This window comes from Gymnogyps californianus, chromosome 5 (genome assembly GCF_018139145.2).
Source record: "Gymnogyps californianus isolate 813 chromosome 5, ASM1813914v2, whole genome shotgun sequence".
In the NCBI taxonomy this organism is placed as follows: domain Eukaryota; kingdom Metazoa; phylum Chordata; class Aves; order Accipitriformes; family Cathartidae; genus Gymnogyps; species Gymnogyps californianus.
The window spans coordinates 45754972-45772170 of record NC_059475.1 but is presented as its reverse complement, the minus strand read 5'-3'; the positions used below and the strand labels follow the sequence as shown (position 1 = coordinate 45772170).

Below are 17199 nucleotides of genomic sequence, written 5' to 3'. Positions count from 1 at the left end.
ATCTAACATCAAGAAATAGGGGAGGGAAGAACATGTGGGTTGTCACAGCCATATCGATAAACAGAGCCTTGTGTTAGAAAACCTAACAGCACATATATGTACTGTTATACCTGGTTCGACAGAACGCTAATAAGCCAAAAGACAAATTATTGCATAATGCCAAAATAGTCTTTTTTTTTTCTTTTTTTAATTTTTAAGTGTTACAAGGTAAGTTCATGACTGCAATACACTTGCCTTCTTGACAGCAGAGACACATAGGCTTAAAAGAATTGGTCTTTATGGTCTTGCTTTATTCAGAGAAATTTATTTCTGAATAAATTTAAGATTGAAAGCAAGGCCACAACATAGAACGATACCCGGAAGTGCTGGATATAAGAGTTGAGGGTTTTGGTTTTGTTAATCTGCTTTATAATTTAAATAGGAAATATGAAATCTCCAAATACAGATCGGAAGAAAGAAAATTACAGGATAGAATTTGTTTCTAATGAATAGCATCCTACAGACAAAGGCCCATTGTATAGTACCTTTAAGAAATCACAAACAAGAGTCAGAAGAGAAGCTTAGTATCTTTCACATTTCTGATCTACGTTATACTATTCTTTCAATAGTTTCCCATTATCATATTCAAGAACCTTTTTTCTATAATAAAGTATTGATCTTGTCTAATGTTTCATTTAAGCTAAAGCAGCTAATGTTTACAATGGCCAAAAATTTAAAAAAAAAAAAAAAAAAAAAAAAGAAATCAGTGCTGCAGACCGGCCTCCACGGACTCAGGAAAAGCCTCCTAAAAGCCTGAGTGTTTCTCTTGCTAGCTTGCAGGAGTCAACCAGGGTGAACAGGGACACATCATCACTAGAAGCTGTTACTCTGCCCCTCTTGGCAGAGAGTGGAAAAGTGACTTAAATTTTCATTACCAACACCCTGAACAGCAGATCCTGAGTTTCACTGGTCAACGTGTTACAACACTGAGCAAGCAATGCACTACAAAAAATGCCTACTTTACACTCCCCAGTTGGCAGTTTTAGTATTTTTTTGCCAGACGCCAGTCATATCCTGTTGCCTATAAAGTGCTGGGGACTGGAGATCTACAAAGTCTAAAGACCGTTTCTTTTACTTGGAAACATACTTGCATCCTCTCCAGTTCATACATCTCACATTTCCATTTGGATCTTTCTGACTGCTGAGGAGGAAAATGGATCCAGAGTTCGAGCCATATTTCAAAGATCAAGACTAAGAGATATGCCAAAAGAATGCAGTCATCATAGGCCTAATTTATTGTCTCTTCAAAAAAAAACCTTTAATATGATAAAAAGTTTGCAGTCTGAAACAGGAGGAGACCTAATGCCACGAAGTTTTTGGCACAATGTACCCTACCAACAAGTTTCAAAGGTATATATGAACATCAACAGTTCACTGAGAAACCTTTCCCTTTAAAGAAAGATGGGACAGGGACCATGGTAAGACACAGGTAAGATCACTGCTCCTCTACCTTATGACCAGACCAGAATCTTCAGGTTTTGATGCCTCAGACAGGAGAAAATGACACTATATCATAAGCCCAAAGAAGGAAGCATTCCACTAGAAAACTGAAAATGTGCAAAATGTCTCATAATTTGTAATATCTTCTCCTTTGCCTTTTGATCTATTTTTTCCTGTGTGCTCAATTTGACTCCTTCAAGACCCTTCAGTCAATCCCTAATTTTCCATTTTATTACTTACCATTCATCCAGCAATGCCATCTTTATCCAATAGCTTGTACAAGAAATGTTTCTTTTCTTCCATTACCTGGCTTCCATAGTCACTGTATTTTCACCTGCCAAGCCTTCCTCAGACACACATAGCTCTGAGGCTTTCGAGATCAGTGAAATATTTATATTCCCAGGAACAGAGGGGAAGAGCTAACAACTCTCGAACCTCATGAAGTTCAACAAGGCCAACTGCAAGGTCCTGCACATGGGTCGGGGCAATCCCAAGCACAAATACAGACTGGGCGATGAGTGGATTGAAAGCAGCCCTGAGGAGAAGGACTTGGGGGTGTTGGTTGACAAGAAGCTCAACATGACCCGGCAATGTGCATCTGCAGCCCAGAAAGCCAACCGTATCCTGGGCTGCATCAAAAGCAGCGTGACCAGCAGGTCAAGGGAGGTGATTCTGCCCCTCTACTCTGCTCTCGTGAGACCCCGCTTGGAGTACTGCGTCCAGCTCTGGAGTCCTCAGCACAGGAAAAACATGGACCTGTTGGAGTGGATCCAGAGGAGGGCCACAAAAATGATCAGAGGGATGGAACACCTCTCCTATGAGGAAAGGCTGAGAGAGTTGGGGCTATTCAGCCTGGAGAAGAGAAGGCTCCAGGGAGACCTTAGAGCAGCCTTCCAGTACCTAAAGGGGGCCTATAAGAAAGTTGGAGAGGGACTTTTTACAAGGGCATGTAGTGATAGGACAAGGGGTAATGGCTTTAAACAAAGAAGGCAGATTTAGATGAGATGTAAGGAAGAAGTTCTTCACTGTGACGGTGGTGAGGCACTGGAACAGGCTGCCTGGAGAGGTTGCGGATGCCCCATTCCTGGAAGTGTTCAAGGCCAGGCTGGATGGGGCTTTGAGCAACCTGATCTAGTGGAAGGTGTCTAGTGGAAGGGGTTGGAACTAGATGATCTTTAAGGTCCCTTCCAACCCAAACCATTCTATGATTCTATGAACTTGCCATTAAAAAAAAAAAAAAAAATTTTGCTGCATTCTTTCAGTTATATTTTTCTTCTTTCAGCCTTCAGCGATGACTGTGACTAGATGCTATAACAACGTAAATATTCACTGTTAATCTGTCCTCTCTCCAGCCTGTGTGTTTCATTTTCTTGGCTTCACCACAGAGCTCCCATGTACATCTGTGATCTAGTGCAGGCTCGTGTGACTTGGTCTAACAGAGCACCCAGGTCTTCCAGTACTACTGGAAACAGTCCACCTGCCTTGCCTTCCTTAATGCATCAAGATACTGGAATCCAACAGGCCATCCCAGTATGGGAATCATCACAGGATCTTAGCCTGCCTCTTTCCTTAAGATGCAAAGGAAACCCCAGACCTGTAACACACACACACACACACACTTTCACTGTCTGAATAGTGGCACAAAATATACGTGCTACAAATTCCTTGAAGAAACCATGTAATACAAATAGATTTTTCTAGGGCCACCTTTTTGTTAGCCAGGCCAGCTTGCTGACCACACCCCATACTAAAACACCTTCATTTTATGTACAGATTTGAATTTGCAGGAGCAACCAGCCAGAAGAAAGGAAGAACTGGGGCTAACAGGCTGGGAAGTGTGAAATCTGCTTGTGTACCAAGGCTGATCTGGCCAAAGGCCTGTGACATTCCTTCTCTGCTTGCGGAGCTTACCAGCTTACAGGATATACATATGCATACAGAGCACAAGAGCTCCAGTCTCCAGAAAATGTTCCAGACAAAGATCTGCCAGAGACATTCCTGGGAAACCTGACAAACTTGCAGCTTCCTTTGTAGTGTCTCCAGCGTATGCATCCATTTAACAACAACCAAAAAAAAAAAAAAAAAACCCCAAGTTAGTGCTGCTGCTGTGGATGGCCGAACTCCCCTCTTACTTCTCCTGAAAAAGTCAGGCTTTCATTTAGACACTGTCTGCCTCAAAACTTCCCAGTGGGAGTGATTTTAAGGCACAGTCCTGCCAAATGTTTGATGATCAGGGTGTAATCTTTCCCATAACATGAGTTCTAGCTGCTCAGCCTGGCCCATTTGGTGCCTCTCTGCAGATCTGCAGATGTTGCTGCATCATAACAAAAGCCTCTGCTCCTAATCCCTTTGGAGTGTCAGAGCAGAAGGGGTTCAATTCGAGCACTGCAGAAATTACATTGACATTTGCATTTCCTACAGCCTCTGCTGAGACCAGTTATATTACTGCTGATGCTACAAATCAGTAGTATTAAAAGTAATTCCAGCTCCTGTGTGAACAGCCTGGGCATGAGGAGGAGATGGGGCCCTGCAGCAGTGCAGAGCTGTGTGAAAGAGGAAAGAACTCCTCTTCCTAGTAACAGTGAGATGCCTTTTTCCTTTACACTTCCCTTCCTCTCCATCACTGGAAGGGTAAAAGCTAACCAAATGGTTACATAAGGAAAATAAATCTGATTAAGACTCAGATAAAGTGGGGTGAGTCAAAGCAAGGGACTAACACTGAAAAAAACCCCTTTGGTGGGGAAAATATCCCCACTGTATTTCTGCAAATATTTGCTGCACCCTGAGTTTCAAGGTCTTTTTGCAGTCACCACGTTGTGCTGCTCGGGCCTAGAACTGAAAGAGCTGATGCCCACGGGGAGCTGTACAGGGTGTTTTGGCACACTGGCAGTTAGCTTTGTGGCACTTTTCCTCTGCTGAGGACAAGGCAGGCCAGTGTACCACATTGTGTAATTGAGACAAGTAACTGAGGAGTGGTGTGGGTTCAAATATTGTTGTAGCGCATATTAAGCTGAAGCTCACTATTTTGGGAGTCCTGTGGCATATTATTCCCACAAGGTCACTCTGGGGCACTGTAAAGTGCCCATTCTAATTTTTCCTCACTCACTCTCCCCTGTCCTAAGGTTTAGTAAACTCATTTGCTTCTTGCTAATTTCTACCTTCTGTCCAAATGAAAAATGTAGAATGAGGAAAGTGCCCCATCCTCCTATGGATCTGTCAGCATGTTTGCAGGAATCCTGGCTGCTGGACCTTGGGCACTGACTGGCTGCATAGCAGAGATGGAGGCAGCTCAGTATAGACCTTGCCTGGGTGGTCTGATGTTATCCCTGTGATTAAACTCCCTAGCAACAAGAATTAGAGCTATTCCTAATGATAGCCGTGTCCTGAAATCTCATACTCTCCCTCACAGAGAGGGGCAGAGGTCCCACCAGGCTTCCCCTCCTTCTCTTCCTCCTCCTCCTGGTGAAGCTGGCCAATTCAACACATTCTTCAGTTCACTAGCATTAATAACTACAAAGTACTACAGCCTGGTAGATATCAGCTGCAGCCCCCCACACCAGCCAGTGACAGGACCTCACACAGACCCAGCATTGGAGAAGAAAACCTCCTTTTTACCTTACAGCATATTTCAGAGAGAAGTAGCATGCTATTCACAAAGAAAAAACACATACATATCCAGGATCCAGCCACCTGGCTCTGGATCTATACACATGCTGTGCATATTAATGTCCTCCCCATAGAAAGTCCCACAATACAAGCACACGGAAATATTTTATGCTAAACACACATGAAATAAAAACTTTAGGATTAATGCCTGGTAAGGCACACAGCAAAGGGAAAAGAAGTCTGGATTATTTTGGTCACAGCCTTCATCCATCTATCCATCAGGAAAGGCCAATGGCTAACAGTAGGTACAGATGAAAAAACCCTCTTAGTTCAGCTGTCCAGAAGTAACATAGTAGCCAGTAAAGGTCCCTGTATCACAAATCAAGGCAAGAAAGCCAATTAAGTCCCTACACAATGAAAGGGCTTACTGAACTGTATCTTCAGGCTTCATTCCCCAACTCACTACCAATGTATCCGCCTTGATTCTCCAATAGTACTGTTACTATCTTAGGCTCATGCTAGGCAGTGAGCAAAATGAACAAGAAAATTTCAGAACAATTGAAAAATTGAGTTAACACACTGACAACACTGCAGGTGAACACTACACATACCAACAAAGACATCATCACTCTGTAAAAATAATTAGCAATCATTTGCATGCCATAACTAGGGAAATTGCTAATTTCAGATACTGATTTCCTCACAAGTGTCTCAGTAACCCACTTATAAAGGAAATATTTAGCTTGACTACAGTAAAGCAATGTAACAAAGAAAAAGTCATAAATATGGAAGCAGCAGCATAGCACACGTTCCTCTGTATTAAAGACAAAAGGTCAGTTCAGAGCAATGGCCCAGCAAACTCGCTATCCTGCCTGACATATTTCAGAGGATGGAAGAAATTTTAGTTTCCATGCATCTAACTGAAACATCTTACTGACAAGGAAAATTAATTTGTTATTTCTGTATGTTAAAACCTAGGGATCTATCATTTGCAAAATGCTCATTATTCTGTTTGAGGTAACTATGGCCTCTTAAGCTTTCTGCCTTAATGGTATCTTGTTGCAGGAAGTTTCAGAAGGCCAGTATATTCTGTGATAATAACTATTCACTTTTATTATTAGTTTTTACCCTGATGTCTTCCTACTAAATTGAATATCCTCTTATTATGAGAAACATGAATAAAATGAACTTTATTTACCTTCATCCACTGCTCTGTACAATTCCTTCACATCTATCTCCTCCCTAAACAAACTTAATATTTTCACTTCCTCATTAAAAATGCACTTTGCAGTTAATTGTTGTAGTCACTCATCTGTGAATCCCAGTTATTTTTCCTGAATTCACTTTAGGAATGGCAACCAGAACTGAAAACAGTTTTTGAAGGGACAGCACATAATTGATGCTTACATAATTACATACCATTTCCTATCCTGTTCCTTAAACATGCTAATAATTTTTGTTTGTTGCCTTTACTGCTTGACTTAGAACAGCTACCTCCACTGAGCTTTCCAAAACAAAACTCGTTTTTTCTTCCCTAAATGATTAATTTAAAGCTTATTACTTTAAGTGGTTAAAATTATTGCTTGTCATGTAATCAGTTATTTGTAAACACTGAACTTCATCTGCCATTGTCTTGCCCCGTTAATGTGGTTAAATTTCTCTTAGCTCTTCTCATAATAATCAACAGAAGAATACAGACATACTGACAAATTACCAGGAGGTAGGCTCAAGTTTAAGTTTACAGCACACACGCAACTTCACAGGAATTTAACATCCGGACACTTGTAGCCCACATTATACTGAAGGTAACAAGAAGTTACCTCATGTAGTAAACATGAGGTGCACATGCATGTGTTCACATGGATGAACACTGTAGAGTAGTTAATCTACTGTAAATTCACACCCCATATTACCTTGCATTAACTTGCTTTTATATTCATTCTTTAGGTGATAATATGCCAGTCATTATGAACCTCCTCCTTTCAAATCTTTAATTTTACACTCCATCGTGTGCAGTCTGTATTCTGCGTCTTCAGTTACCCACTTGCTGTATAGCAAACTGGCTAGTTAGTCTTTTGTTTGCTCTCTGTCTGTTTTTGATCTATAACAAAACTTTACCTCTCACACTACAGATACCTGGCTTGCTTAACAGTCCTTGCTGAAAGCTTGTCAAAAACTTTTTTGAAAGTTTGAACAACAAGAACCAGTTCCACTAGATGCTATTTTTCTCAGTTCAAAGAATTCTAATAGATCAAGACATGGGTTGAGTGTTTTGGGGGTTTTTTTTGGTCTGAATTATGTTTATCTGGGTGAATTAAAATTCCATTTTTATTTCAATTTAATATAGATCTGCTAGTGGAGCAAGACTGGCTCCTTTAATTTACAGGAAAATTTAGGGTCCTTATTACAGATAAGCACATTTGTTGCCTTTCTGTCCTCTGTACCAGCTTTACCACTGACCACACCTTTCAGTAGAAACTTTTTCACTTCACTGTTGTGTTTCTGAACTCCTAAACGTATACCATGCAGCCCCAGAAGTCTCACAAAACATTTTTTGCCTATCTTTTCTCCTAAGAGCTTAACTTCATTACCTGGAAAGAAAATGTATCTCCTCTGTATCTACTATAGTGAAAAATAATGCAAAAGAAATTATTTAATACCTCTAATGCCCATATGCTCCAAAATTTGTTTCTATAGACCTAGTCTATATCCCCACTGAATTAATAAATTAATCTATTAATAGCATATTTAAGGAAATCTAATTTCCTGTGGCATCCCTGCGTGTCTCCCTGGCCAATAACCACATCATTCACAAGTCTGCTACCTATGATATCTTCAAGATCTTTCCTCCCGACGTCCCCCTAACCTATAAGCAAGAAGTAGCACATGTTGCGGCTAGTTCCAAATTAGGAGCCTGTTCACTGCTAATTAATATATGCATTCTGACTGGCTAGGCAGCAGTCCAAACAAAACAGATACGTTGAACTCAGCTTGATTTTAGCCCTCAACTGAAACACTCTCATGGGCCTTGCAGTTCTATGCACTTAACATTTTTCACAAAACAGGTAAGAATGTACTATCTTCAAGACTAATATAGTTGAAACCTGGGGAATTTGGACAGGGGCTTTCTCCTTCTTACTTGTTTTCTTATGACCTTTTGAGCTCAGATACCTCCTTATTATCCTACGCAGCCATGAACTTATCAGGTTAATGCTAGATCCTCAAAGGCACACATTTTCCATAGAGATCTCTGTGTTGCTCCCAACGTATTGGGTAGTTAACTAGATGAACACCTTGTTATTTTTGGATACTGTGGAGTACGATAGTTAGATGGTGAGTACTGCAAAAATCAGTCAGTGTTTGGAAGATCTCTTATGGATAGAGGTACATAACTCTCACTGTTTGTCATAATCTCAAAATCAGCTTTATTATAGATTTTATGTAATCACAAAAACATTGTAAATCTGTGTTTTTAAGTAAATAAAATGGAATGAAATCCCTCAGAAGTAAAAACTAACATTCATTGTTAACAGCTATAGTTAACAATAAAGATTCTCCCTAGCAGCCTCACTGTATTTTTTAATTTGTAATGCTGAATATTTATCTTTCATAACCTAACTTGAGATTGTCATACTCCAGTGTGTCCTTAAGGCAACATCTTTCCTGCATTTACCATTAAAGACAGTTACAGAAGTTACCCAAACAACTGCTCCTTTTCTAGTCTAAGCTAGAATAATACTGCTGTTCTTTTCTCTCTATTTATCTCTCTCTCACTCCTGCAACTGGGCATTAAGGCATCATACAGTGATGCAGGGGATTAAGTAATGATTCTTATGGGTTCTAGATCAATATTTCTATTGTATACCACTGTGAAGGCACCCTTGTTTTCTCCACATTGCAAGCATGAAGATGCACTGACGAAATTTTATACAATAAAATGAAAAATATTTTTCAAAAATACAAATTAATGAAAGGCAAAATGTTCTCACACACTTTGTGAGACAGTCTGTGAGGACTGAAAACTAACTGTGTACAAGGGAATGAAACCGCACATCAGTAAGGCTTTACCTTCCTACCATCTCCACCTCCCATATTATAAGAACTGTTCACTTTATGAGTATCACTGTGAAGTTCCCATCTGGTGTTTCAGAAGTGAGTGGAGAGGACTGACAAGACAGAAAGCTGATGTAATCACAAAAATCTTGTTTTCTTGAGATGCTAGATTTTAAATATCTTGTTCAAAGCTCATCAGATACTTACACTTAAAATTTTCCCTTTGAACATTGTCATTTCAGCAGCCACTTGGCTTAATAAATTAAACTGATTTAATACAGAGGGTAGAATACAAGAGTGTAAGACAGAAAATGTGAAACAGGTGCTTTGGGCATGGGTAGGAAACAGTGAAGAACAGCAGGGATTGGAGAGGGACAGAGGTGGACTCCCAACCAGAATGGCAACATTATTCCAAGCACAGCTATTGAGGCTACATTCCTGGGAACCACGGAGAACCATGCTAGTACACAGATACCATTCCCTCACAAGAATGGGAATGGAAAACAAGCTTCCCAGCTGCTCTTGGAAGGAGGTAATGTATTCAGAGTACCCCCACCCCCAAGACACAGCTGGACACAACACAGGGAACCAAGGCACAGACAAAGGCATTCAACTGTCACATAGGAGTTCTTGCCCTTGGAAAAGAAACACAGTCCACAGCAACAGGAGTATTTTGAAAAGACTCTCTTTCACACACCCCCTCCGAATCAATAGTCCTAATCTTGCCATTAAACATAATTAAATCCAAATATCAAGTCCTTTTCATACCAGCCAGGTACTTTCCAACAAGGTAGACTAACTCCAAGTTTCTGGAGTGGCTTTAAACAATTGTACTATTTTTATTATTTAGGTAAGTGATGTTCTCTTCCAGGAGTCATCGTCATGCCAATTTATTTTAGAATGCTTTTACTTTAAAAGGACTATTACATTTCAAGTGGCTTAAACAGACGAGTGAGAAGGGGGAAAATAACAATTCAGAGTCTCCTGTCTAGAAATGCATAGGAAAGTAGTGCCCTGTTTAACTAAATCACCCTCATACAAGCCCTCTCTCTAACCTTCTCCCAGCTTTCAATCCCTTCCTTCTCTGGTCTCAAAGCCACCAGGGTTTCATAACCCAGAGTCCCCAAACACTCCCATCCCAAGTCTTTCCCCCTTTCAACCCATACCAATGGTCTTTGGCTTCTCACTTCTCTCCAGCTGTTTACTAAATCCTCTCCCACATGTTTCTGTCTCTTCTGCCTCTGTCTTCCCCCCTCCTGGTTCAGACCAAATCCTTGTCTGCCCAAATCTATAACCATGCAGCGCTCCCAAATAGCTTCACCGATATCTACCCTTCTGCAAATCACTTTCCAAACTGCCAGCGTACTCCGTAATGCCTGCACTTTCCTATTCATTCAATCCCCTTGCTTCAAATCCATATCCATACCTAGTGGCTCAATGTCAGGTGTCCTGGTTCCAGGTCCCTCAACAATGAGCCCAACCCTTGCTTGGCTCCTCCAATTTTGCCTGTACAGGCACTTGCTGCCATACTATTATGCTTTTATTGTATGCTGGTACCTCTTGTCACTCTTCATTGTCATGGGAGCCTTGTCTTCCCACAGAAATAAAACCCTTGGTCCTTGTTGCAAGGCAGGCTTTAAAAGCCAGGCTGGATCAAAAAGAAATAGTCAGAATGACTCTTACATGACAGAAGAGCAGAATGTGTCCGCGGGGTGGGGAGGAGCACAAGTAGTGGCCATATGCTTTAGCTATGTTCCTTTGGGCCTTGCAGTTACATCTGAACCTTCCAAAACATCACTGTTTCAGGTATGATTAAAATAATAGTCTCAACTTAGAAATTATTATGTGCCATAAATTCAGTACTGAAGAATCAGATTGCCTTAAAAGAAAAACCATCCTCAACTAAATCATCCAAATTTTCATACTAAGCAAGCTTCAGATTTCATCTCTCCAAAGGGATTATTGCAGAAACATGGCCTGGAGAATCACAGTAGAGAGCAGATGTCTAGAACTGAATGGACGCAGGCTCAGGAAGGAAATTCATTGTCAGATAGAGCTCCAGCTCTAAACTTTTCATTGACTTGTGAATCCCTTTCTACATGGATCTTTTTCATGATGACAGAAGACCACTAAGACACAACCCAACCCATGTTTCTGTATTTCACTACAGAAGCAAAGCCTGTAAAAACACTGTGTAGCTGAATACAAAACATATCAAAGTCACTCAAAATCTACATTGTCTGCTAGGAGCTGAGATCTTTATTGGTTGCTCGTCACAAAGAAGGGAATTAGCACCTTCATTCTCCTTCTATACATTTCCAACCTCTTCTGTGGGAAAGTACCTTGGGAGAACCCAGAAGCAAAAAGCAATGCAGACATCTACCACGACCAACACGTTTCCAGAGCTACCACTGCACTTCATAGCCACTTTCAGACTTGAGTATACCTACATTGATTGACTGACTGGTGGCTAAACAGGTTTCCACCTCCACCATCTACAATTACCAGAGTACGCTCCTTTGTCACCCAACACAGCTGTGCTCAGGAGGCTACACAGCCCTTCCCATGCAGTTCTTTGTGAATTCCTCTCCGGATTCCCCCTCCTATACTTCCTAATTTAACTACCAGTAATTAGCTATGGTAGGAATACAGAAGTTTAAAAATCATCACATAGCTATATAAATGGCAGCAAGACGACAACTTGGGTTCTCTAGACAGACCTAAGAAACCACAGCAGTTGGTGCTGAGTGGGAAATGAGGGGTTTTAGGGAGAAAGTCTATGAATTTATTTTTAAAAGTTCTTTTCTGAAAAGACTGAAATGAAATAGATGCATTTCAATTTTTTCACAAATATTTGCTTAGATACTAATTTTTATCCAAGGAGGCAGCTTGCATCATATATTTAGCTTCCAACAAATCAGCATTTCCTGAATGAAGATGTTTCACTACCAAATTTTTTGAACAGTTTTACTGACAAAGTTTAGCTTAAAAAAGCTGAATTCTGATTTCATTAGGAGAACCAAACTGACAGCTCTGAATACTACTGGACAAGCAAACTAGCCTCTCCTGATGTTCCCCATACCACTTCAGGCTTTGAAAGATCAAATTCTCTAAGTAGGGTCTGGTCTGATGCAGGATCAGGCCTCAGCATCACTGGTATATTCAGTGCTCACATTCTCTGCTGAGTCCATCAACAAGGTGCTTTGTTTTTGTGACTTACCCTTTAAAGTTCAAGACCTATCTGCAAAGACCAGAGTGCCTGTGTTAGTTTTGGAACTGCCCGGAGTGAATCAAAACCTTGAACTAGCTGTAGAAGGGTCCAAAAATCTATTCAGCTTCCTAGTTACAAATGCACCCCACCTTTTGAAAAAGGCATATTGCCTATCATCTAACCAGATATTCAAAATCCAAACATATAACAATAAAATTGAAAGAAGCAAAAAGAAGCAAATAGCAGCAGCTATTGCAACTATTAAACATGCCTCAGAAAACTTAGCAAAACATCACTGTTAAAACAATACTTCCAAAATCAAAGTATCAGAGCAAAGATATTTAAACTGACTGTCCCTAGCAAGTAAAGGGGGAAAAAAATTAATTTCCAAGGCAAAATGCCTATCCTGGAGAACCTCCAGTGGGCAGCTTAATCAACTGAGAAGTGTCCAACTTGAACACCTTTGATGAACACAACTATAGCATATTATAAAGAAAAAAAAATGACTACGTGTGTAGCCATTTAGGACATAACAAGTCAAAAAGAAATATGAAACTAAGTGGAATTCTACCAGAAGCCAGTGTAAATTTGATCTATACCACCATGTTTAGTAAAAGAATTACCATATCCCATGTTAGTAAGTACTTCATTATGTCTTTACAATGTTATTGGAATACAGAATTTACATCAGAACCGATTCTGCAGACTTCCATTCCCAGCACTGTGATGACACACTGGAGGAATGAGGAAGTAAATCGCATGGAAGCACAAATCTGAGAAGACTTGGGTTTATTCTTTAATAAGACCAAGGATGGATTTGGTTTTTTATAACATATTTTCTAATCCTCTGCCCAGGCTCACTTTCTTCTATAAAAGGACTTTAGCAACATTCTTGTCATCTCTCAGAAAATCAAAATTCTGGTCATTGTAAACACTTCAAAACAACAGTATGACAGAAATCGATTTTCATGAGATTTACTCCTTCCAGGATGTCTCAGCCCAGCCCAGTGCTGACACAGAAGCCTGTGACAGACTTTTCTGTTGTCACAGGGACTCTAGCTTTACTCTTTACATACCTGCTGTGTAAGGAGACTGATGTGGCTTGGTGGGGAATACTGACAGGCTGCTTGCTTTTCTGCCAGCTGCTGCAGTTCTGCTGCTACCGTACTGGGGTTATAATGTTTGCCCTGGGAAGAAGTATCTTCTGCATCTTTGTGCATCCTGGCTGAGCCCACACGCTGCCCACTTGGACTGTGATGGCACAAACCTACCAAACAAACATTTGGATATGCTTAGTGAGTGGTATGTCAGACTCTCTCAGTCTGCGGATCAGAGATACAAAAGCAGGTACAATACTTTCCGCAGATTCTAGGGAGAATACAGCCTTCTATTCTGCATGGGTATTGCCTATATGAGCTTTTAATTACACAGTCTCTATACTGAACTAGCAGGTTATTATGCATCCCAGAACACTCACCTACTTTTGCAGAGGATGGTCGGGACAATCTTTGGCTGTAGATCTGAGCAGCCCTCTGAAAAGATGAGAATGGGCCAATGGTGTAGCTACCAGAATGACAACGATGTAACCCTGCAAGGTTAGAAGCCTCACTGGACACTGGGTTTGTGAAGACAGAAGAGCTGTCAGGAGCTGTGCTCTGCGAGGAGGGTAGTGAGGATGGGGACTGAATCAGCCTGGGACCAACTGGAGGAGCTGGCAATGAATGGTGACCAGGCACCTGTGAATTTTCACAGGCTGCAGGCTGAGATGGTATCCAGGAACCGGTACTTCTCTGGAATGTGGCACCAGAAACAGAGGAAGAAGCACTAGGAGGGCTGCACCGAGGTAATTTCACTTCAGCATTTAAGGAGAAGGTGGGTCCTTCTGGAACTACACAAAGATAATGAGCACACTACATGAGAAAAAGCTGCTTTTCAGGTCCTTCGGATATCAACACACCAAAGATGCCTCTACTCAGACACACTGAAGCCAAAATGACCTCATCTACCAGCAAAGACAAGAAGAGGCTCTACATGATGAATATCCTCTTTCAAAGCTTGCCATTATCTAGATCTTTCCCCACAGAAGAGCAGCTAACTCTTTCATACTAGTCACTCTACAGTATCTTCTCTTGGGTTTAAAAGAAAAAACTGCAGAATCTTCCCCAAAATGGGGCATTTGAATCCCTCAGTTTGAACCCAAAGGTTCCAACCTTTGTTTAAAACAGTATTAGAAACAGTATATGTATTCATTATTTTTTTCTTGATGATGATTTAAGCCAGTTCACTTACAGGTTGATTTAACTTCTTTGGGTTTATAGCCTTTTAATGCTCCTTCTGCAGGCAGATCTGCAACTGAACTTTTGGGCTGATCACCTTTTATTTTTTTCACCACCTCAGGATGCTCTATAACAAAATCAAGGAGTTAGGAAGTAGAACAATGCACTGTGATATCATTAGAACAGGACTGCAGAATTTAAACCTTGTTACAATGGACTTTCTTGCTAATACTTACTGTAGACCATGCAACTCTATTGATCACAACTGTGCTGTCACATACAGTAGCATGGACTACTGGATATGTGTGGCTGGCACGGCACTTCCTTCCGTGCAACGCCTAATTAGGCTCAAATATACAGACTTTGCTCTCCAGTGGGTATGCTCACTGTAGGCAGCACAATTTAACAGGCCTTAATTTCTCTCATCCCTTACTTTGATTTCAGGATTCTCTATTCATTTCAAATCTCAGTGCCTTCAGTTTGCACATTCTCATTTCAGTCATGAGCCACCATATCTAGTTCCTTATAAATGCTAGTTCAGATTCATCCCATTTCACTTCAGGTAAAGAAGGTAGGAGTGCAGTTACTCTAGTCTTCACATACAGAGTCAGTTAAAAAAAAAAAAAAAAGATATGTAACCTCAAGAAACCTGAATAACATTCTGGAGCTGTTGTTCTCTTTCCACAGACTGAAGTTAAAACTGGACTTGTCTGGGCAACATCACCTCAGAACTGCCTGCAAAACTTACCCCCTTGAGGCTGTTTCTCTGACTGGTTACTGGTATTGCTGGGTTTTGTGCCTGTGGAGTTTGTTCCTAGGAATACACTTGCTGACTTGTTTTTGTGTGTGTAAAATGTCAGCACTTCCTCCAGGTCACTTTCACTACAATAAGGAGAGAAGAATAGATGTAAGTGAGGATTCTAAGCTTTTCTGTGTTCATGTAACAATCAAAGACAAGAAACAATAAGGAGACTGAAGAGGAGAGTGGGAAAAAAAGGTGAGGCCAGACAAGCTAATGATTTGCTCAGTTCTGCAGGGTAAGAGTAGAAGGAAAGGAACATCCCTTGGTTAAACCTGAGATTCCCACTGAAATGCCATTTTCTTATGCAGTAGAAAATTCAAGACATTCAGGAGCCTTCCCAGGATAAATAAAGAGCAAGTAAAAACTCCAAACACATTTTTGGGGAGATCAGCTCAACAGGAGAGATTCAGTTCACAGCTAAATTTGTGAATCTTCCCCAGGTGCTCTCTAGAACTAGCAGCTATCTTGTTCATGAGAGAACTCAGCTCAGCCTCTGTTTTATAGTCATTGTTAGCAGTTTCAATTCAGCAATGAGGGGAGAAGAGGAAAGAGGAGGGAAGAGCTTGTTAATTAGCCAAAACTGCAGGACAAACAAACAGAACAGTCAATATTTTTGTGAATCTCACAAAACTTGCATACATTTCTTGTTTTCTTTACAAGATGACTTTAACTGCCCCAATGTCCTAAGCGTCTATTGGTCCCAAACCAGTATCAATTACTTGGCCATTCATATTAGAGCTCGTGTAAGCTGTAATTCTAATTGTTTTGATATCTAACATGCTTTATAGTCTTGCCTCAGTATTAGTGAGTCGGTATATGGGAGAGCAAACACCAAACGCAAGAAGTATATAGTGCCAGTAACACCACAAGAAAACATAACACAGGAATATAAATTTGCATAGCAGCAGTTATGATCCTTCAAAATGTCCTCTGCAAATCACACTTGTACTAGTCTTAGCTAGCCTGAGCTTTGGTAAAAGCAATGTCTAAAGCTGATCCCACTGGAGTTTGGATCTTCAGGGCATGCTGCAAAGTTCACCTTTTCTGCCAAACCAATAAGAATACAGGTGAAGAGGAAATGTAAGAAAAGTTGTTGGTGGAAAGGTGCTTTAAGCTTTTAAGTGAATTTACCAACATAAGTATATACTTTTACATTGCACTGAGGATGTTTAGAAGCAATGGTTGTAGCATGTGTATAACTAAACACAATGCCATCCACATGATATCAAAGTTAGAGAGTCAATGAGACAATCACAATTATTAAGTGGCAACATTTATTACCCATTTTCTCCAGTGTTGCATTCACAGAACAAACACTCAAAGTGGAATTCTATCCCCTTTGCTTGGCTCCTAATGATTTAAGCTTCAAGCACAGCGCAAAGTAGTGTCAGATATCAGAGTTTTCAAACATACCTGATACTTCATAAGAAGCAGAAAGATCATCACTAGAAATTATCTGACCATTGGCAAACTGGCTTTTGCTGTTCTTTATCACTTGGGCAGATGATCCAGCAAAAATCTCCAGCCCCAGCCTAGACCGTGCATCAGGCCATGATGGCATGGTAGCCAATAACATGGAAACAGAAGAGTATGCAGTTCTGCCCCAAACAGCGATCACATAGCATTTCTGGCAAAAAGCAAAATGACCTGCCCTAGGAGGCAACAGTCATTTTAGTGGCCAGAGATGTCAGAGAACCAAGAGCATGCCGTGGGCCCATGTAATCTGCATTTCTAGTGACAGGAGTAGATGCTATGGTATATGGTAGTCAGAC

The 17199-nt window shown here is 40.7% G+C and overlaps 1 protein-coding gene across 1 annotated transcript in view; it reads right to left on the bottom strand.

Moving 5' to 3' along the window:
- Positions 1–17199, bottom strand: part of TTLL5 (tubulin tyrosine ligase like 5) — a 140970-nt gene that overhangs the window by 59363 nt on the left and 64408 nt on the right. The window contains exons 26-29 of the mRNA XM_050898285.1: positions 15374–15507; positions 14639–14752; positions 13827–14237; positions 13426–13616 (exon numbers count right to left, since the gene is read on the bottom strand). Coding sequence (XP_050754242.1) covers positions 13426–13616; positions 13827–14237; positions 14639–14752; positions 15374–15507 — 850 coding nt within the window. The remainder of the gene's footprint in view (positions 1–13425; positions 13617–13826; positions 14238–14638; positions 14753–15373; positions 15508–17199) is intronic.